We start from the raw sequence: 21,443 nt of genomic DNA, 5'->3' as shown, positions 1-21,443 counted from the left end.
TATCAAAAAAATATATCTTTTAACCATTAACGTGGTGTTTGATTGGTTTGAGTTTGTACTCTAAAGATCAAAATGTTTGGAGATTTCAGGTTTAAATTCAAGAAAAAATAAAAATTCTCTTGTGACTTCAAATGCAATGACATGGGTAGTCGTCCTGAGATTAGTCGGCTAGTATAACGGATTGGATATCCAGATTAATATAAAAAAAGTAATTCGTCTTACAAAAAATGATTATGAAGAATATAAATGTTTATTAATCAATATCTTTATTAAAATATATTGCTATTTAATGAAATGATAAAATAGCAAAAATTATTATTATTATTAAAATATTAACGACGTTTTTGGATGTTTATTTTAGCGGTCGAAGTTGAAAAAAGAACTTTTGTTTTAAAAGAAACACACTTTTTGTGTGTTACGGTCAGAGTTTACCGATAAAACACACTTTCGTTTTATCAAGACAACACACTTTTTGTGTTCTAACCAAGAGCATGCCGATCCCAAAAATGTTGATTCATTGATTGTATAATTGATTCAGTCAGAGGAATGAAAATGGGAATGAATTTCTATTCCCTCAGTTTAACCTAGAATCAAAATTTAGGCTTATGAGGAAATGGATCCATTATATTATATAAAACCAAACAGTTTCTTTTATTTTCATTCACATTAATTACTGCCTAATCCCTCTAACTAAACACCCCAATAATGAACCTCCTTATCTGATTTAAAATGTAGAAATAAGAAGAGTAGAAAAAGAAGAGGCAAAACAAAACTTTTGATTAAAAAAGACATTGATACAATATCTGAGTTGAGATGCAATTTCGCATTCAGTATCGTTTTCTTATGGGAATCAGAGTGTCTGAAATCAAATAGTTCGTGTCATTCTGCTGAGTACAGAAAGCCACTTCAATTCACATCATTCAAATCTGATGAATGCAATAAGTTTGTCGAAAGAAATCCATTGGTAGCATCGCCGAATTGACATTTACCACCAGTCATTCTTCTTCTAGCAGAAGTGAAGTACATGATAGAAGTGAAGACAACTCGTCTTTCGTTGCCAATCCAAAACCTTGCCAACGTATTCTACCAAATTTGTCGAGCAAGAGCATGTAACTGTACAATGAAGAGTTTATTTGAGGGTAAAAATATATCTCATAAAGCTAATAAGTTGAAAGATACAAGAGAATGAAAGATTAATACCCAGTTAGAAGGTTGAGTATTTTTAGTTCTTTTCTGAAGTAATAATGGTCGCCAAAAGCATATGCCATTCGTCTCTGCAAGACACCATCATTTTCCTGGGGTTTTGACTTCTTCAACATGCGAATCAATAGCTTCCTTATCGGGGTCAGAGATAACAGCCACGACTCGATGAAGGATATCTGAAACAGAAAAAACTTATGAGTTTGGTGGCACACCCTATGCTCCTCAAGTTCTGAATCGCCTTAGCGTATTCACCAAGAAAGGCTCCATGGTGCACTAGAGCCATCCATGGTTAGTAGGTTCTCAAATATCCTTAGATCTCCCTTTCTTTTAGTATTACCAAAAATATTCTAGAGTACTCTTGATACTTGAAGTAGGGTAGCCAATTTTCTAGCATATAGATGTACCTAGAAGGTTCCTATATTTAAAGTGATATTGTAATATAGAAGCATTCCTATAGAAGTATCAATGTAGTAAAGTGGACTTAAGGATGACCAAAGATGGGAGTGTGTGGAGAGATGCAAATTTATGGTGTACCCATCTAGGCATGCACTCCACTTTTATCATCTCTACCGCCACGCTCCCACTTTGATAATATTAGGATTATGTTAGATTTAGCTGAAAGAGACAATAACATCCTAGGGTTATTGTCAATATCTTAACCAATTGTGCAGCCCTATCTGCACTCTAGAGCCTAGATGTATCACACAGTGGCCATCACCTAATATGCACCTACTGGGTCGCCTTCAAAGCATATACCAATAAAAGCTCTGTGTGCATAAGAATTATCTGGGGACTAGTAAAGTTCTTTGAAACGTTTTACCTAACATACTCTTAGAGTACTCTTGATGATTGTAACAGGCTAGATCCTTCCAAAAGTCAAGACTCCTATAAATAGGGCAGGTTTCCCTCATTTGTAACCATCCAAGCTTGAGATATAGAAACATAACAATAAACTTAAAAGTGAGTAGTTTGGATGTGCACCATATAGCATTGATGTGGGTCCAAAATAGACTCCATGCATAATTAATAGACGAAATCAAAAAACCTATGGCCTCTTATTTCATGCATTTTGTGCGTGTGGTTTTGGACGTGCACCATATAGCATTGATGCACTCATGCATGTTACCACCTAATCCTCCCATTTTTGGATTCTATCATAATCTGCAACAATTACCATTTTTCCTTTGAAACCAAACTTCATAAGATTATAGGCTCCCAACATCTCATACTGGATGATAAGTAATGGTGACTACAAGACTGAAACTGAGACCATGGATACACAAAAATAATGACTGTGTAGCATATAAGGTAATTATGTGCGCACACACTATTGCCAACCAACTACAACTAGAGCATCGACGGCCAGCTGTATATCAAAACCCAAAAATAAGTTTCAATGGAAATTAAGAAGGTAAGATATGAAAGGTGTTAATTAAGTCCCAATAATGGAATTTAGAAGACACAACAAATCATATTATGAATCGATAGATGCTACTACAATCTAATACCTCATACAACTGAACTTTCTCTGAGCCACTGAAAGCTTCAGCAAAAGGAACACTCCAAGAATCAATCATTTCCTGTAAAGATATAGTGGAATTTCAGTTCCAGTTCAGTAAACATATAATACGACAATTACTTGTTCCAGGTTAGATATTTGGTAATTCTACAAACAGTTAGAACACAAGCATGCTAATTTGCTAAAGTTTCCACTGGCCTTCCCCCTTAGTAGCCTGACTTCACTCGCTTGTTCCAAGAGTGTAATATTAGTGAGTGGAGAAGAACAGAAACTTCTATCTGCTCCAGTCATCTAGCATCATCTATTGCAAAGGTACACCATCAAGTGCATGAGATACTTATCTCACATCATTAACCAACTACCCAAGTGGTAAAAATCTTATAAGTTCTTATAAGGCAATCAAGAGAAGTGGCAATATATTTCATTTCACCCATGGGCAGAAAATTCCATCACTGTTTTGCTGATGGCCTACACAATAGTTTAACAACTTCAGTAGATTGATCATCAATCTTCTTACTGGTAAAATGGACTAATTATGTTTTCATCTCTCCTAAAGTTTGAATGCTTATCAGTAATCAGTAGGAAGAAAAGAACTACGCCTTTATCAATGTAATATTTACGTCGAATTGTGATTCATATCTCTTATCATACGACATTGACAACTATGTTATTCAATTGCCATCAGAAAACACATCAGATCTTAACAAAACTTGACAAAGATTAAAGTGATTCCTTCTACTAAACCGACAAGAAAAGCAATGACTTTAAAACCTGTGAAGTTGCACGGAATGAAAGACACATCAAAGTTGCTTTCGGGATATCTGCCTTCATTGATTCATCGTCACTTCCAAAAGTAGTGATTGGTAGTTTGAAACTCGTGCCATCTGAATAATTTACTTCTAGCTGAGGGAACTTCACAGCTACCATTGCTGGAATAATAACCTTAGTCGCGGCAGCAATCTGCAAATACATAGCATATGCCAGCAAAAATCACAGACTAGCTTATAAAACATAAGAAGCTAAACATTAAAATAATTCATAAACCAAAACTCCGCTTATTCATCAAGTAAACAACTTATCTTACCTTACCACCATGTTGTTTGAGTTCTGCCATATCTGCAAAATATCCCCTATTCATTTCATCTTTACTGCCCTAAATCACATAAATTTCACAAAAAATTCAACCACATCTTACAAGTTAATCAACTCACGAATCAACACAGTCATTATACAGCATTAAATCCTGAAACTTACAGCCGAGCACGCTCTTTCTCGATCGCATCCTTATTTCCAATCTGCATTCAAATAAGGTTTCATTACAAATTACAACATCGTAACCCTAACACTTTAAGAAATATAACACGCAGTAATTCCCGCTTCACAGCACTATAAAATCACTTTACACGACTTCATTATTGCCTAGGATTCGGTTTCCAGAAATTTTGATTCAAATTAACTTACCTCATAAAAATTGAGAAAGCGATTGGAGGTCAACCGTGTGGGGATGCTGGTTGGTAATAATACTTTATCTTCTTTTGTGAACAACAGCCGTGAACTGAGTGTAATAACCGATCTCGAAGAACTCAATTGCTTCAACCTCAACATCGTCCCGATGGCTCCGTCGCCGATGAAGGCTAAGAATCAGTGCTGGGGGCGGGAGACTGTAATTTGGTGCAGGGTTTTGAGTCTTGCCGTAACGACGAAGCTCGACCCGAAATTACGGATCCGGATCTTGGGTCGATAATTTTCGGGTAGACTTCCGGATGAAGCTCGAACCAAAATTACGGTTACGTACCCGGAAAAGGGACTCGAGCCCAAGTTGTACTTCCGTTCAAGCCCAATCAAACAAGGATTCGTGGGTAGACTAGAGATAGCCACAAATCGGGCCCAGGTCGGGCCTGGTCAAACGGTCTTGATACGGGTCCATAGTAATCGGTCCCAACTCCCGAACAAAAACATTCTGCCCGTTTTCCATGTACAAATCCTGGTCCCTAAAATTGGTCCCAATCTCGAGCCGGACCCAAATTCGTTCCAAATTCTTTTTTTCCAAAAATCAATTTTAAACATGTAAAAAATCGTATTTGAACTTCTTTTTATATAATATCTTATCTAAATACACAAAAATATCTAATTGAGTCATTCAAATACACTTTAAATCTTTCTTCTAAATCTTTTTTCACACAAAAATGTTATAAATGTTTATATAATTATGATTTTTTAAATTTAATATTGAAACACTTAAAAAACTTTAAAAAAACTAAAAAATAAATAAGTTTTTATTAAAAAAAACTTGAAAATCTTGTAGAAATTTGAAAAACTTGATATATAATTTATAAAAACTTTATTTTTTTTAAAAATCGGGCCTATGTATAACCGATCTCGAGTCCAGCTTTGAAATTTCATAAAATCGTAACTACTCCATAAATGGTCCCTATCGGTCCTAGGTAGGTACCGATTTGGGCCAAACCGACCCGGCCCAAGACCATTGTTGGCCATCTCTACTTGCAAGCATGTGTTGAATATTCATTGTTGGGAGGTGATGTAGCTTCCGGCTTATAATTGAAATGGTCAAGTATTTATGTAAAATTAGACCGATAAATCTAGAAAATGCTATCCTTGGAAACCTTTTCAAACTTTTTGGTATTTTTCGTCACAATGGTATTGTTGAAGTTTGCTTGAAATTTTTTCAATATTTAATTCAATTTATCTCTCGTCCCCTCTACACTCTCCTCTGACCACGAGTGGCGTACTTTTTAGTGCTAGCTGAACATAAAGTAAAGGCTCCCACTCAACGGATCAAAGGTGCGCCACTCGTTAGCCTGTACGGCTCTCAAGACAAGTTTTCTTAAATTCACTGCTTTGTCTTCGATGACAGCCTTCCCACCCATGCTGTAAATTGATGCTCTTGGGACTGTGAGAGGGAGGACAAGTCTTTCACCCTCTGGTTGCCTCGTTCCCTTGCTTTAAAAATATCACTAGATTGAGCACCAGTGATTTCCTATCTATAAAAAAAAATACCAAATGCATAATCAATGATTCTTTTGAAGAAAGGAGAGGAACGATTCCCTCGTCTGAGAATCGTCAATCCATGGGCATGGAACCCCACCTTGCAGTGTCCCCCCCCCCCCTCCAATGATCTCGTTCGCTTTGTCCATATTTGCCGTGGACAACCGCCACCCACGCGGTTAAGCACAAAACAGGATTATATGAGAACCCTTGAGAGATACATTGTTTCCATTGTGACTTGGTGCGAACCTTTTCGAAACAAAAGTGGTTAGACTCAGAGGGGAAGATCGGGAAAGTGGAAGCGGCTTTTAAATGAGATATAGTAAGGGGGTTGTTTATCAAATTCTTTTGGGTAAGCGTTGATTGAAAATTATTATATACCAACATTTTGTATTAAATGATGATCAAGGAAAATGACCATTATACCTTCACTGCCGGCTACCCCCGTCCACCTCTACCATGATCACCACTTCCACCGCCATCACCTACCACTATGACCTCCACAACCACCACCTCCACCATCTCCATGTCCTCAACAACCGTTGTCAATCAATATCCTCCTCCACCGACCACATCCACTTCTACCACCACTAGTAACCATTATATAAATTCATTAAACAATATTTATGAACAAGTTGTCCAGTTCTAATCGTGTCAAACACCAGAGAGACAAAGACAACTTCTCCAATTCGGTTCACATACCAAACTCTATCTTAATGATAAAAAAAACAATTACATGATACAAAATTATAATCAAAACCTACAATCCAAAACCTCTTAAAAACCACTTGAACCAATAAGAAACAAGAGCTCTCGATGAGACTCGTTTAACGAAAATAATAAGACGACAATATTAGTAACAAATTTACTACCCGCCATTTGGCTTAATTGGTGAGATTCATAAGAAGACAGACATCCTTGCTATAAAATTGAGTTACAAATGAACACATAAATTTTACTTGTATAATTCCTTCCTCCTGTTGGGAATTCAAGGGAATAAACACATCAATGACTTCTCATAAGTCGAATCTCTCTTTAATTTAAACTACAAAAAGCCTCATTTCCTCCAAAACCAACCCCTTACACTCCACTCCACCCCCCAATTAAATAACACCAATACATAATATACAAACACTACACATAGGAAAAAAAAAAGATCATCAACCAGCAGCTGTGGTACACAATACGCATCGCATCCGAGAGGCACCCGTAGGGGTATCGTTGTCATTTTCATCATCCTCGTCGTCATCAATATAATCACCATTAGTATAAGAGTTAGCAGATTCCCCTTTTTTGGTGGTAATGGAGTTGGTTGAATCCAAAAGACAATTCAAGTGGTACGCATGACAGCAAAAGAATACGATAACTGATGCACCCTGAATGGACAAAGGGTCGAAACAGATGCAACACCTTCCGCCTGCTTGGGTTTTTGATTTACCCTCCATTGATTTCAGGACCGGGGTTCTGTCCATTGGATTACTGCTCCCATTGTCCATGTTTGAACGTGTTTCCTTTTCTTCGTTGCTTAGGTATATTGCACGTCTTGCTTCTTTGTAATATTTGACTAAAAGATTAACGATATCAGCCTGCCAATATCCCGTTAACATATTATCTTATGAGAACTAATTGCAATCAACGGTATTGCTAATTGGAAAAATACCTTGAGTATATCGTTACAACCATGTCTTAGAGAAGTTTCCGTCCTGTAATCAGTGATAATTTTGACTAAACGGTCCCTCAGCCTGAAACGAATGCATCAACATGATCAAATTATTTTCATCATTACAAGACACTGAAAGCTATCAAAATCATGAAATTGATTTTCCGCAAAGAACTCATGGCAACCGCCAAAAAAGAAGAAAAAGTAAACAATGATTATACTAACCGAGGGATCTCCAAGCCATTGGGTACAATATTGACAATATAGAGAGGATCAAGATTGCCGACAGTATGCTCTAACAAAACACCTACCTGCCGAGCAAAGAAAGATGATAAATATTACAAATTAAAACTATTCAAAAACATGACTGATTATGGTTTACGTGTACTTGGACAGTTTGAAGGAGTAAATATTCACCATTTCGGGCTTATTAAGACATTGTCTAATAAGTTCTTCCCACAGGTCGTCATCATGCTGCATACTGACAAATTCTACAGCCTGTAAAATGTTGTGTTAGAACACTTAGAAATACGACCAACAACATTTAAACCCGAAAGAAGAAAAACGGTGGGTACCTCTTCTATATCCCCCTGTTTGTCTATAATAACAGCAAGGGCTTGCTTTGTGTTCCCCATTCTTCCAAGAATGAAAACCTGCTCGCTTAATAGATCCCTCTTAACACAAACTTCGTAGGCCTAAATGTTGGGGACAATGGTGTTAGAATCAAGAAAGAGATCATGAAATATCAGAATTTCGCAGTCATCAACTTTGCCTAACCTTTTCAAGCATGTAATGCTGACTGCTGCGAAGGAAAGGAAGCAGCATCTTTTGATCATACTCCGCATAAAGCTCAACCTGTTTAGTTGGACAGAAGTGTGTGGTTAGAAAATAAAAAAAATGTTGCAGGAACTGGGACTTCCCTACAATAAGTGTTAATCCACCATAGATAAATATCTCTAATTGTAATCATTTCAAGTTTACATATGCTCTAGTGAACCGACAAGAAAAAAATCATAATATCTAGAGTATGCTGATCATAAATGTAAGAAGAGGTCAGGTATGCGTACAACTAATCCCCCCCCAAAAAAAAAAAGACCCCACCTTCGGGTCAGATATACTGGGCTTGTTTGGTTTTATGCTTGTTTTGCGTATTGCTTGTGTCCATGGTAGATCCCTGCCAAGGACGGGTTATTGTAATCATCACTTCTTCTTTTTTGATTAATTTGGATATCCAACCCGTTATGCGAGCCAACTAATCCCAAGGTGACCACCTGCTTTGCCGGTAGCCCGAAGTCACCGCATTTGAACCTCCGTGGCCACAAGGGGATTTTCATTCCTCCTTAGATTTAAACCGGGGACCTCCAGGCACTTTTTGACCTTTGGAGCCCAATCTCAAACCAATCAGGCACCACCCTTGTGGTTGTAATCATCACTTTTTGTTCACGTAATTGAAGCTCAACATAATTCCATACCTTTTTCGGGAGAAAAATTATTTACATAATCATGAATTTTGCTAACAAAGCAAGTATTGTTCTAAAACTATATAATATTTCCTTTGGCCCACAAGAAGTCACCATTTGACTCCACACACAAATTTAATATTACTAGGTGCTTCTGCCACATGATCGAAACACCCTTCAAGTAACTTCAACGGTCAAATAGAAGTAAATTTCATGAACCAAAATGAGGCCCAATTACTTCCATAATCGTTAAAACCAACCTGAACTGACCCAATATACCTCATTCGATGGTAAATAGGTAATGTAACTTCAAATTTTTCCAGAAATAAAAATGATGCAATGTTTGTGAGATGAAGTAAATTTTAGACGTGATCAGTTACCATTTCCTATTTAATATAAAAGCTATTTAAATGCCATCTTCAAACAGCTAGGTGACAAATTGAGGTCCCATTTGGTTTGCAGGATTGGGTTGGATTTGGAGGGATTTGAAATTGAATTCCATTCCAGTCCCATCCCATGTTTGGATCAAAGGATTTCATGGATTTGAAATCCCAGGATTTCATTGAATTCCTATAAACATAGGATTTTGAAATCCCATGGGAGTAGCTGGTATTTCATGGGATTCCGTAGGATTTGTATGCAATAATGTTTTAAAATAAGTAAAAAACATTTGTTTTGCTATAGTCTGATTAATAAAAAGGTAATTTATTATATTTATAATTACTTATAACTTGCTTTTGTAAATCATCTATAGAGAATGGAATTCAATTCAATTCCCAATCTTACAAACCAAACACACCAAAGATTCCAAATCCTTTTAGATCCAAATCCTTCCATGAAATCCAAATCCCTCAAAACCATTCCATCAAAACAAACGCACCTTGAATGTGTATCTTTTTTAAGAATAAATTACTAGTTGAACTTGTAGTGGTTTACACCGTAAAATGATTTAATGTTTTCTTCAATTTTTATGTTTCGGCCATAAAAACTTGTTCATATGGGATGTACGAAGCAAGATTTTTTAAAAGGACGGGTCACTAATGGATCAAACTAACATAATGTTTATACTAAGAAGCAAATAAGATAAAAGAATTCCTGATCCAAACGCTTTCAACATACCTGCATATCATGAAAATCTCTGCCAGCATGAGGGTTGACTTCAAATAGTGAATGCAAATACTCATGCAGATAGTATCTAGAATTGCTTTGCTTTCTTGAAGCCAGAAGTTGGGAAACAACTTCAGCGGGAGTAATCAAGTCCCTGTGCTGGATTAACAGTGCGACTGAACGTTTATGATCAATCAGCATCAGCTGGCCGACCTGTAAATAACATACGGGAGATTCACAGATCAGATGATCAAACAAATGGACAGCAAATATACTTGATATGCCAGTTTGAGAAATTAGAGAGAATTTGGGTACTTTTTACTTCATATAAGATAAGAGAACATGAAGTACAATTTTCTTCTAACATGAAATTTCTCATACTAGTAATAGCACACACCTTCTCACGAATGGCATCATGCAAGCTATGCTTCTCGATAAACTCAAAGATATCTGGCTTCATAAGCTGAAAACGGAATTTAATAAAATGCAAACAAGTTAATGCAAAATTCAAGAAAAATCTACAGCATGATTTTGGAAGAATTATAAAAGCATACATCCTAGGATGCAACTGGTACCGTAGATGGATAAGCGAGCACTTACATCAGCATAAAGTGCAAAAGCTTTCTCATATTGCCCATCATTTTCATAGAGCACTGCCAGTGCCTGAGATAGCAAATAAGCTGAGAGATGTAATATGCTCAATATAGGGAGGTTCAGGGGAAAACCCCCAAAAAATGAAAAACTTAGGAACACCGTTGTAACCATTCATCTATACGATATGCACATGTGCATACAAGTAACTGAAGTTGTTTCTTGGTTTTTATGCACGTGTGCATGTTATGCACATGTGCATACCGGACAAATTGCTTACAAATTACTCGTATGTGCATACCATTCAAATGAATGGTTACCAGGGTGTTCCTCAGTTCTTCATTTTTTCTCGGTTTTCCCCTGAACCTAACCCATGCTTAATATAGCTCAAATACATACATATGGCAACAAAATTACTTGCTCTCACCTCTTTGAGTTCGTCAGTCATGGATGACGTGTTGAGTTGGGGCTCTATAGCTGCAATAACAGGCACTACGGAGTATATTACAGGTGGCCAAGATTTCACAGCAGATAGGAGATCCTTGTGGGAAGATGGAATTGTTGCCAGAGCTACAAGAGCAACCTGCATTTATTAAGCAGGATAAACCATCAGAGTAATCAACGATATGATGCCTGTAAAGTTTATGTTGATCATAAATATCACAAACCTCATAAGCAGTATCACGTAGTACTGGGTTCTCTGTTGGGATGTATGGGACCAATACAGGAAGCTGGCGGAGATGAGCAAAGTGGAAAACCCATCTGTGAGAAATAACCATCTTAACTTTCCTTCTCTTTTTTCCCTTTTCTTAACTGAACTTCTTAAAATATTATATATGCTAGAAGAAGCATTTAACTTTGAAGTAGGGTGGTGATAGAATTTATAAGTATATCATACAAATTAGTAGTTTAGTTATGTAATATTAGATGTATTATATGATTAGATATCTGGATATCTGCCGGAGCGGATGGCAGTTTGACTTTTCCGGATACTTCCAGATGCAGATGCGGCTTCATGGATGCAGACATTTATATTGCAATATCGGCTTGTGATACTATTTAAAGGGCATTTCCTACCTCTCCCATGCTGCTGCAGAACCTCGCAACACTTTGGGACATAAAGAAGCTGCTTCAGCATATTTCCTTTCCACAATCAAATGATCCAGATACCTCGACCCCACCTAATAAAATAGTTTACAAGTTATGATAAGATGATAATTTACGTACTAAATGAGGAAGTGTCTATGATAACAGTATAATACCTATTCACAGAATACTCATCGTTCTTAAAAAGTCTGTTTCTTTGTTACACTTTAGGCTGACTAGGAAAAATGGTAACACGTTCAGTAACTGCTATCATTACAGACTTCACATAAAAATGAGCATGAAAAAATGCTGGTTCTGTCTACTTCATCTCTGTTCTTTCTCAATTACAATCCCGGACCCCAACTTAATTTAGCTAATAATAACATGAGCTTTGACCTATATGCTTGTGACGGGAAGCAAGCCTCTCGAAAATAGTAAGATAAAGATTGTGACTACAAAATCAATAGAGGAATATAGCCATCCAGAAACAAGTTCAACCAATGGAACCCACAGGACAAGCTTTACCAGACAATTTAAATTGTAACAGTGAGAATTAACCCAATGGCTTAAAGAGACGCAAGCATATTCTTAGTTTCCCCAAAAGAGGATCAACCGATCAACATCTCCACAACCATCCTCATGGACTGTAAATCTTACAGCCCCACACAAAGCAACTCAGATCAGAAACTGATCGATCCAAGGCCTTGCTTAGTATTCAGCATAGACTTGAGATAAGAAATCACACAAACTAGAGAGAGAGAGAGAGAGAGAGAGAGAGAGAAAATTGGGCCAAGGATCTATCCTTTTAGAACAAGAAAGAGTAGATTTAGGCCTACCAAAAACCTAGATCAAAAATATATAAATGTGCTCTACACAAGCAGCTTAAGATACAACTTCACACGCTACACTAGAGAAGTAAACCGAAGCCATCCCAAATAAAAGAGGTAAATTACTATATGCTCCACACACGCTCGAGCTCAACCCATAAAATTTAAATTGAAGTCATTGAGACGAAAGGAAAAGAAATGCGAAAAGAGAAGCAGTCAAGGTTGGACAGTGAAGCCCAGACAAAGTTATCAAAAGGAATACATGGAATGAAGACAATCAAATGCTTCGGTTGACACAATTTACAGTTCGTGAACATGACCAGACCCACCAGAGTCAGCTGAAAAGATATTTATTTAGCCTCCACAATATAGGTTGAATTCAATGAAAGTTACAAAAGATACCTCATTAAGGAGCTCACTACGCCCCTGCCCAGCTTCAACAGCTGCCAAAGCTTTCTCATGCCATCCGTGTTGAAGAAGCCAATTAATATGATCCTCTGCATCCCTGGCAATGAGGAACATATTGTCAACTTGAACTGAAAACGTTACATGGTATACTTCATATGTGACAGAATAGTGGCAAAAAGAACTAGGCCAGAATAATATAGTTCTGCAGAATTGTTAATATTAAACTAAACATTATCTTTTAGAAGCACTTGAAATGTAGAACTCAATATGAATGCTAATCAATTTATAGTGTTGGATTAATTGGCTAATTTTTAGGGTTTCAGGAGCAAAGAAGAATAGATACCGGGCCATTACTCATGAACCTGCTCTTATGACAAAAGAACCTGAAGGGAATGAGGAAAAAGAACATACTTTCCTTTGTGCTTATGTGAATTCATTTCCACAAAATCAAAGAACTGATAATTACCTCGGTTTGGCAATAACTACATCTTTTGGTGATACAACATAGTATAATGGTTCATCACCAGCCGCCCATTGACCCCCTGCATAGCTGCTACCTACATCCAAATTTGTGAGTATCTTATGTTAAAAGAGAATAACCAGAGACAGGCATGAACATGTACCTGTGAAAGGAACATGAGCAAGAGAATAATCTTTTGCCTTGTAATGCTCAAAGCCGAGTACAGGTAAAGCATCTGTCGCAAGCTCGTCATTGTTCCAAGTCACTACATGCACTTCTGGTCTTTGAGCATTCCCCTGCTTAAAATAGATTCAGACATCTTAGCAATTTTGTCTGCCTATTTTCATCTTGGCAAAACCACACCACCACAGTATAGAACGTGGTCACTCTTTTCAAAGAAAAATGATATTTCTGAAGAAACAATTAGAAAAGTATATTGAGATCATGTTAAGAACTTTACAGACTGTTGACTGAGAAATCATGGGATGGAAGATATATATATCACAAGACAGAAGATAACCAGCAGAAACGGACAATATTTCTAATTGACGAAGTGCATTTAACACTATCGCCTGTATAATAATACAGTATTTAAAAATACTAGCATCTACATACATGTTATTATAGCAGTGAGTTTATCTGTGAAGAACCCTTGTAAGATGAGACAACCTACAATGAGAGGGACCCACAGCATAGTTCAATAAGTTCATTGAACTCTGAATTGCTATCTGGAATCAAAGCCTGCAGCTAAGAACTCTATAATTTAAATTTAACGTGATTACAGCAGGAAAATGCTATTCATTAACTTCTGAGTTTAGAGGTCAAACAGTATATCTATGCTATCGTTCTTCACACTTCATGTTTATTCCAACACTTTATGCTCGTCTTTAACCTCAATATGACAAGCACAACATGTTCAATTCATAGTCGGGGTCATCATATCCAGCTCAAGAGGTTTTTATCATTTCCCTTTCCATGTGTAGTTTATCCTCGATTTCTCCATTCACTTTTACAAAGCTGATCTTATAATTCCAAACAACTTGAAATAACATTAGTAATCTTCAATCCTCTCAATTGTACACCTTAAGTTGTTGGCATATTGAAGAGTAAAGAGATATCATGGCGGGTGGGTCAATCGAGCATTGTCTGTTTGCAGTCAAAATTTGTTCTTATATAGTGCTTATCTTTAGGGTGTCTTGAAATATATCTTGATGTTTTGATCCTAATGGCAACAAGATAACTTTATCTGCAAGGGAGATAGTACATGCCCAATCACCATCAGAGGAATCTTGTCCCAATGCGGTTGAAGTACCGTAGATAACCCACAGAACTAATGCTTCAAATACACCCATGTCACATTATCTGATGCCACTTGCACACTCTCCAAAGACCATAGAAAATTATCTAACTACTGGTCATCTAGCAATACTCCAAAATTCGAGGCATGATGCAGAAAGCACCCTGACAAGTAGTGTCTGCTTGGTGTTGGACTAACTACATCTGAATGGAACCAATAAATTCAACTTAGAGTTGATAACTGGACACCTGGCCTTTCTGCAATAGAGAGGGAGAGAGCACCTTAACTACATAAAGCCACACAATAGGTGAAAAAGTACCAGCATATGTTCCAGATGGACAACCCACCAAGGATTAAAAGAGGCACCTCACATCAGCAAATTAAGGCAGCTAAATGTCACCACTTGGGATGAGAATGATAGTGATTATTTTATGTTCTTCCTCCAAATAGTTAACTTGGGGTTTCCCTTGGCTGCCACTGGCCAACGGTTAATGTAGATTTGGCTTGCAAATATCCTCCCATGGACCAACAATTGACACCTATGCTCAGGGTAGAACATAATTTGCAGTGCCCCAATGCTCAAAAGTGAAATCCTTGATGCATGGGAATGGACCCCGACCCATCGGGGAACCCGGTCCACCCGCCCCAGTCGGGACGGAGATTCCGCGCTAAACCGGGTCCCGGGGACGAGGATCCCCTTTTTTTCAAAGCAGGGATGAGGCCGGGGACGAGTATCACACTCATCGCCCCGCCCCGTACCCATATGTTTATTATTTAATAAAAATTATTAGTTTATTTTATTAAATATCTAAAGTCTAAAATCTAAATCGGTAATCTTAATTTCTTATTTCCTTTTGAGTTGTTGGGTGGTTTTAGTTTTTAATTTAATTAGAAAATTTGTCCGTACATTAAGTTATTGACTTGTTCCATGTTTTCATTTAACCATTTTGTTGCTGCTGTTGTTCCCATGGGCTATGCCTTCATTTATTTTTTTAATTTAATTACAAATTTTGTAGTTGTTGACTTGTTCCCATGCATTCACGCAACAAGGGGCCATGCCTTCTTCTTTTGCTGTTTTACTTCAAAGTTTTGTCATGCCTTCTTCATTTATACGCACACACAAGATCATTAAGTTGATTTTAGTTCAAAGTTTTGTCAGCATAGCTTTTATTAGCAACATTTAATAGTTTAATAGTTATTTAAGCATAGTTTTTTGGTATTAAAAATCCCCGTTTCTCCGTTAGGGATCCTCATTCCCCGTTGGGGACGGGGATGGGGATGTGATCATATTCGGCATGGTCGGGATGGGGGTGGATATGGGGGATCAGGGACGAGGATGGGGATTGGGTCCCAGCCATTCCATGCCTCATCTAGATTATAAATTAAAACACATATATGTGTGTGACACGAATATTAAAGAATACAAAATTCCGTCATAAATTTGAAACTTTTCATCACAGGAGGCAATGCACCCAAAATCCTACATGCTTGAAAGAGATAATGATGCAACTAGGCAAATAACAAAGAATGAATACAAGGAATCAAGCCTGAAAATTGCAGCATGAGAAAAACAATTACCTGTCGTGATGGAACACTGCTGCTAAATTCTTTCTCTCCATCTTCTTCCCCCGGTATATAAGCTAGAACAACCAAAGAGTCACCAAAGGGAGCGACCCCTGATATGAAATAGCTGGTTTGAAAAGATGCCACAATATCAACTTGGTTCATGTTGGAGGTTGTAATTTGCCTATATGAGCCATTGACACCTCTGGCCTGATTAGTTTTTATTGATGCAATTTTTATAGTTGTTCCCCAGCCAATAACAAGGAGAGCATCATCCTGAATATCACAGAACAGAGTTTTAAGGTTGTGAATCTTCTGTGAGTAACCAACTTATTATGCAGCATGCACAAGTTAAATTGGAAATCTTTATGCTAATGTGCAGCCTGCAGTCTTTGAGGCTGTCAGACCAAACTGCAACAACAGCATAGATGATAGAACTGTGTCAAAGTGTGCATAGCGGTCGTTTCTTTACCTGCCAAACTAAGTGGGGAAGCAGAAGCTCAGGCCGTGGGCTTCCTCTGGGTCTCTCAATAAATGTAACACGTTGATCATTAGCAGCATCATAAACTTTTACTCCGGCATCATTAGCCCACGCAATTAGACTTGTTCTCCATTTCACTGCATGGATAGGACCTTCCCCAGAATGCAAAACCTATGCAAAAGGATGTATTTTGTTTTTTTGCCTTTAGAAGACAAGAAGGATGGCATGTGACCCTCGACCTTTCTCTAAAACACATGGGATAAAGTAATAAATGACAAAATGCACGACAAATTACCTGGTCCCGGTAGCCTAACCATTTTTTCACATTAAAATATAAATTTCCAGCCAAACCACCAGTAACAAATCTCCTAGATGCTTTCCGTGCGTAATCTGGATCTATTGCAATGGCCTTCATAGGGCGATGATAGTCAAATTTCTGAATCTCATCGGTGAAAAGACTGATAATCACAACAGACCCATCGTCTGAACAACTTCCAACAAATTCACCATCTATGTCAAAGCAAAGATCATTGACAGCAGCCGTATGAGCTCGAAATTCCTTAACCTGTCAAGGACATTAGATGCCTACTCCTTCAAACTTCAATAAGGTTACTCTTACTAGATAAGGCCATCTACATAGTTTATAGAGATTCAATAATAGTGAAAATAAAATATATGTGAACATTTACTAGCTTACAGGAAAAGAGAACAATCAAGGGAAGATGGATAGAGAACTTGCATAAATTAACCACATACTTTCTAGTGAGATATGGGCAATACATGCTACCAGTCTTGCCATCCAAATGACACAAAACTACTCAACCATCGCTAGCAACAATTATTTGATTCAGTAGAGTTATTGACGACCTAATGCCACAAACATACTTTAACTTTAACACACTTCATGAAGTGGTAATAGCAGGAGTTTCCATGATGAGCTCAAGCTTTGTGTGGAAGAAAACTACTAGTGTCCCCAATCATTTTGAGGTTTGCATATACGAATTTCTACAGAAGAATATGGCTTGTAATATGGGATATTTGCAATTAACATTGTTGCTTGGAGACCTATTATGATTAAAATGAAGAATCAAATCACTAATGTCAGTCGAGCCATACTAAAGTTCACTTCTTTCGAAGTCTGAATTGGCCATGTCCGTAGAAGACAAGAGGAACCTTGGTCCACGTTCAACTATCGAACTTATGGGTTGCACAATAATCCTCTACGCATTATCATCCATGTTCATGCATCCGAATGCTTTCAGACAATTGTGCAGCTTTAATGCTTAAGTGTTTGAATTTAAAATAACTTGTAAAGGGGTGCAGAAACAACTTAGGTCTCAATTCATTCATCCAAACTACACCAACCGAGAAGAAAGGTACCAAAGAAATAAAAGCAACGCAAGTATTACCACATAAGGATCCAGGAACCAGAAAACGACCTTTGTGAGCGACAATAATATTTGTATGATTCCCAATATTAAATAAAACCTTTCCCACAATAAATTTTCACCCAGATCCAAATGTCTACTAATAGAACACATCTTGGGAACCTAAAAACTCTATGGATGCGATCGTAACCTCACACAGCCTAGGATGGTAGAATAGAACGGTTTTTTATCAAATCAGCCTTGTATGATCAGTAATCATACCCTCTTCTTTATGTGACCTGAACCCACTAATAAAATCAAATCATGGGAAAAGCTTCCATCTAAATGACCCAATTCAAGTAGGCATACAAGTCGACTAGGACTCTTTACATTTGCGAATAGATGTGATATTTGTTCATTGCCTAATGAGAACGTGAACTCAATGAAGCAAATTGTTCTTTTACTAGAACAAGCAAAAGGAACGAGAACTCATCGAAGCAAATTGTTCTTTTACTAGACGAAGCAAAAGGCATCTAAAACTAGTAGTTCTTTAGATGGAACCCACACCACAACAAGCCGTATTAGTAGGCTAAAAAGAGAATGTCAGAAAACTACTGAATATTATAACAGCAGCTGAGCTTCAGATCTCGTAATCAAGCTACAAAAGGTTAAGTCAATCAACTAAATTTCCTAATTAACATACCGCGTAATTGAATTGCAAACCTATAAGAGCTCCGACAGTAAACACGTAAACAATACCCACAAATAACCGATTTGATCGGGTGAAACAAAACAAAAACAGAGCCACACTTTACCTGATTGCCAAGGAAATCAAGAATATGAACAGAACCACCATGTGTACCAAGAGCGATCATCCGTTCCGCAACGGCAACACAAGAAGCGGCGTCACTCGATATAAGAGAAGGCACGGTGCCTCCCATTCTCTGGTACTTAAGCCTCGGCTCATCTTCCTCCTCTTCTTCTTCTTCTTCATCCTTGTCCTCTTCTGTATCTTCTTCGCCTTCTTCCCTCTCGTCATCGCCTTCGGTTCCGTTCTCTGATGGCTTCGGAGACATTTTCGTAGCTGTAGAGAGAGAAAGATGAGAGAGAGAGATAGAAAGGGGTGATTGATTGACTATGGTGCGAGGTTTGGTTTATGTTCTCGCCAGGTGGGTGCTCGATTTTTCGCTTTTCTGAACCAAATTGGGGGAGTTTGTGTTTGGAGGGTTGCGAGTTTGGAGAGTGTCAGATCAGAAGGAAGAGAATCTGATATTATAAAAACGGACTTCTCTCTCTCCCTTTGTGTTGGGATCGACATTGTTCTCTTGGATAAATACACAAAAATGTATCTTAAATGGCAAATCTTGTCAAAAATATGTTGTCACAAGCAAATAAATTAAAGGTTTGTTTGTTTATTTTTTAATAGTTTTTATTAAAAGACATTTTTTGAATTGTTAAGAGATAAATTATATGTGACAAAAAAAAACTGTCAGATTCTAAAACTCTTTGAATGACTGTATCTTGAACCTCTTGTAACCATTCAGCACCCCTAATTCTATTGTAAATAACTGCGGAACAATTATATTTCATTTTGCATTGTATCATTCTGACTACTTAATCATTCTGCATCAAACCATTTGACAACTGTCAAACAATCCCTAAGGTTGAACTATTTAAATTAGTTGGTTATCTATTGCAATACAGTAGAAATTAAATTTTATAAGTTGAACTATTTTATCATTTAATCTACCGTCATGATATGATGGATTTTTTTTCCCGCCATCTTTAGTTGCCCAACGATGAATGCATGTTGTTGTTTTGATGCACTGTAACTTTTTTTAATTATCGGTGCGTTAAAATTAAGAATTGAAAAAGGAATAATATATCAATTTTTTGACCTTTAAATTTTGAGAACCCATACTTCATTGTATTTTCTTGCATAAATACCTAAAAATATAAAATTATTATATGTCGAGTCTTGTGAAAAATATGATACACGATAAAATGACCTAAATGTAATATAACGTTGTTAATAATGAATAGGATGACAGTTATTTTGTTATATTTTTCATTTAAATTAACATATTGATAATATATGTCATAATATTTTTTTTTTTTACAGTTAATTGTTTCAATAAATATTTACATCTAAGGAGTTATTTGACAGTTGATGAATAGTTTGATGCATAATGATTAAGAGACTCTCATGATATAGTACGAAATAAAATATAATTGTTCAATAATTGTTTACAATATAATTAAGGTGCTGAATGGTTAAGGGAGACCCAAGATACAAAATCATTCAAATAGTTTTAGAATCATTGAGAGACGTGCTTTTTTTTTGTCAAACAATATTCATCTTTTTAGCAATTCATAAATTATCTTTTAATAAAACTATTAAGAGGTAAACAAATAGCCCTTAAATATAATTATAAATTAAGTTTTAAAATAATAATATGAAAATTTGAAGACAATTCTTTTGTGCTTGTATCCCCATCATGTTTCTTGTTTAATTGTCATTAATCTTCTGCTTGATAATATGAAAGAGAGAAAAATTTATAAATTTAATATATGACCGTGTGAAGGCATTATAAGAAAAGAGATATTTAACTTTATATATTTACGTATATTCTTGTATATATAGGATTATTTTTAGAAGAAAATCAAAAAAAATAAAGAATACTCTGGTAATCGCTCATTTTGACGGTATGTATATGTGCATACAAGTAATTTTAAGCATTTTTGTCTAATATGCATATGTGCATAATACGCATACATGCATAAAACCAAAAAAACAGCTTCGGTTACTTGTATACACATATACATACCGTCAAAATGAATTGTTATCAGGATGTTCATCAATCTTTCATATATATTTTTTTTGGGTGGGGGTTCCCCCTAACCTCCCTATATGATTTATATAGAGAGAGTCAATGTGATGTTTAGAGGAAACTCCCCCAATTATAAAAAATTGAAGAAAAACTCTAATAATCATTCATTTGTATGGTATGCACATGTGTATACAAGTAATTAAAAATGTTTTATGGTTTCCATGCATGTTATACACATGTCTATATCAAACAAATTACTTATGCGCACATATACATACTGCACATATGAATTGTTACTAGGTGTTCCTCGTTTTTTTTAAATTGTTTTTCCCTGAATCTGATATGTATATATGTAACACCCAAATCACTTATAAGAAGCAATAAAAAAAAAAACTAAAACAAAGGAAATAAATTCAAGCAAAAGAAATAAAATTCTGGAACGTGAATTCTTGAAATTTACACTATAGGCAAAAGGCCATAGCAAGGCGTTACAAACGATTATCGAGACGATAAATAACAACCTACTAATCTAGAATTTTCTACAACTAGATTATAGACGGGTGTTTCTATCAATCTC

General features: G+C 36.6%; 2 protein-coding genes across 6 annotated transcripts; both read right to left on the bottom strand.

The window, feature by feature from the left end:
• Positions 1-759: 759 nt before the first annotated feature.
• LOC112521420 lies at positions 760-4,376 on the bottom strand. 3 transcript variants are annotated; one of them, XM_025130273.1, is made up of 7 exons: positions 4,184-4,376; positions 3,977-4,017; positions 3,807-3,870; positions 3,494-3,682; positions 2,712-2,783; positions 1,201-1,379; positions 760-1,113 (listed from the first exon to the last, which is right to left on the bottom strand). In XM_025130273.1, exons 1-7 carry the CDS (start codon positions 4,325-4,327, stop codon positions 996-998), a joined length of 807 nt encoding a protein of 268 aa, XP_024986041.1. In that variant the 5' UTR covers positions 4,328-4,376; the 3' UTR covers positions 760-995. The 3 variants fall into 3 exon arrangements, with proteins under 3 accessions (XP_024986041.1, XP_024986043.1, XP_024986044.1); XM_025130275.1 differs by having other exon boundaries at positions 3,807-3,875; positions 4,184-4,333; XM_025130276.1 differs by lacking the exon at positions 4,184-4,376 and having other exon boundaries at positions 3,807-3,875; positions 3,977-4,144.
• Positions 4,377-6,659: 2,283 nt separating this feature from the next.
• LOC112520835 (vacuolar protein sorting-associated protein 41 homolog) lies at positions 6,660-19,251 on the bottom strand. Of its 3 annotated transcripts, none has more exons than XM_025129443.1 (19): positions 18,851-19,251; positions 16,964-17,233; positions 16,660-16,839; positions 16,203-16,463; positions 13,491-13,626; positions 13,334-13,424; positions 12,862-12,964; positions 11,624-11,727; positions 11,215-11,308; positions 10,974-11,129; positions 10,556-10,618; positions 10,353-10,418; positions 9,968-10,168; positions 8,166-8,243; positions 7,964-8,083; positions 7,806-7,886; positions 7,614-7,699; positions 7,389-7,470; positions 6,660-7,314 (listed from the first exon to the last, which is right to left on the bottom strand). In XM_025129443.1, the coding sequence occupies exons 1-19, from the start codon at positions 19,109-19,111 to the stop codon at positions 6,889-6,891; spliced, it is 2,859 nt and encodes a 952-aa protein (XP_024985211.1). In that variant the 5' UTR covers positions 19,112-19,251; the 3' UTR covers positions 6,660-6,888. The 3 variants fall into 3 exon arrangements, with proteins under 3 accessions (XP_024985211.1, XP_024985212.1, XP_024985213.1); XM_025129444.1 differs by having other exon boundaries at positions 13,491-13,623; XM_025129445.1 differs by having other exon boundaries at positions 7,225-7,314; positions 7,409-7,470.
• Positions 19,252-21,443: the final 2,192 nt, after the last annotated feature.

This window comes from Cynara cardunculus, assembly GCF_001531365.2.
Source record: "Cynara cardunculus var. scolymus isolate 2C chromosome LG 11, CcrdV1, whole genome shotgun sequence".
NCBI classification, from domain to species: domain Eukaryota; kingdom Viridiplantae; phylum Streptophyta; class Magnoliopsida; order Asterales; family Asteraceae; genus Cynara; species Cynara cardunculus.
The sequence above is the reverse complement of the archived record's forward strand: the minus strand, read 5'-3'. Positions and strand labels throughout refer to the sequence as shown.

Coding starts and splice junctions, on each gene's coding strand:
- LOC112521420 (XM_025130273.1), bottom strand. CDS start 4,327: ATGTTGAGGTTGAAGCAATTGAGTTCTTCGAGATCGGTTATTACACTC. Junction 3,871..3,976: donor GAGAAAGAGCGTGCTCGGCT/GTAAGTTTCAGG, acceptor GATTTAGGGCAG/TAAAGATGAAATGAATAGGG. Junction 3,683..3,806: donor TCAAACAACATGGTGGTAAG/GTAAGATAAGTT, acceptor ATGTATTTGCAG/ATTGCTGCCGCGACTAAGGT.
- LOC112520835 (XM_025129443.1), bottom strand. CDS start 19,111: ATGTCTCCGAAGCCATCAGAGAACGGAACCGAAGGCGATGACGAGAGG. Junction 11,130..11,214: donor TACGTGATACTGCTTATGAG/GTTTGTGATATT, acceptor TAATAAATGCAG/GTTGCTCTTGTAGCTCTGGC. Junction 10,419..10,555: donor CTTTTGCACTTTATGCTGAT/GTAAGTGCTCGC, acceptor TTCCGTTTTCAG/CTTATGAAGCCAGATATCTT.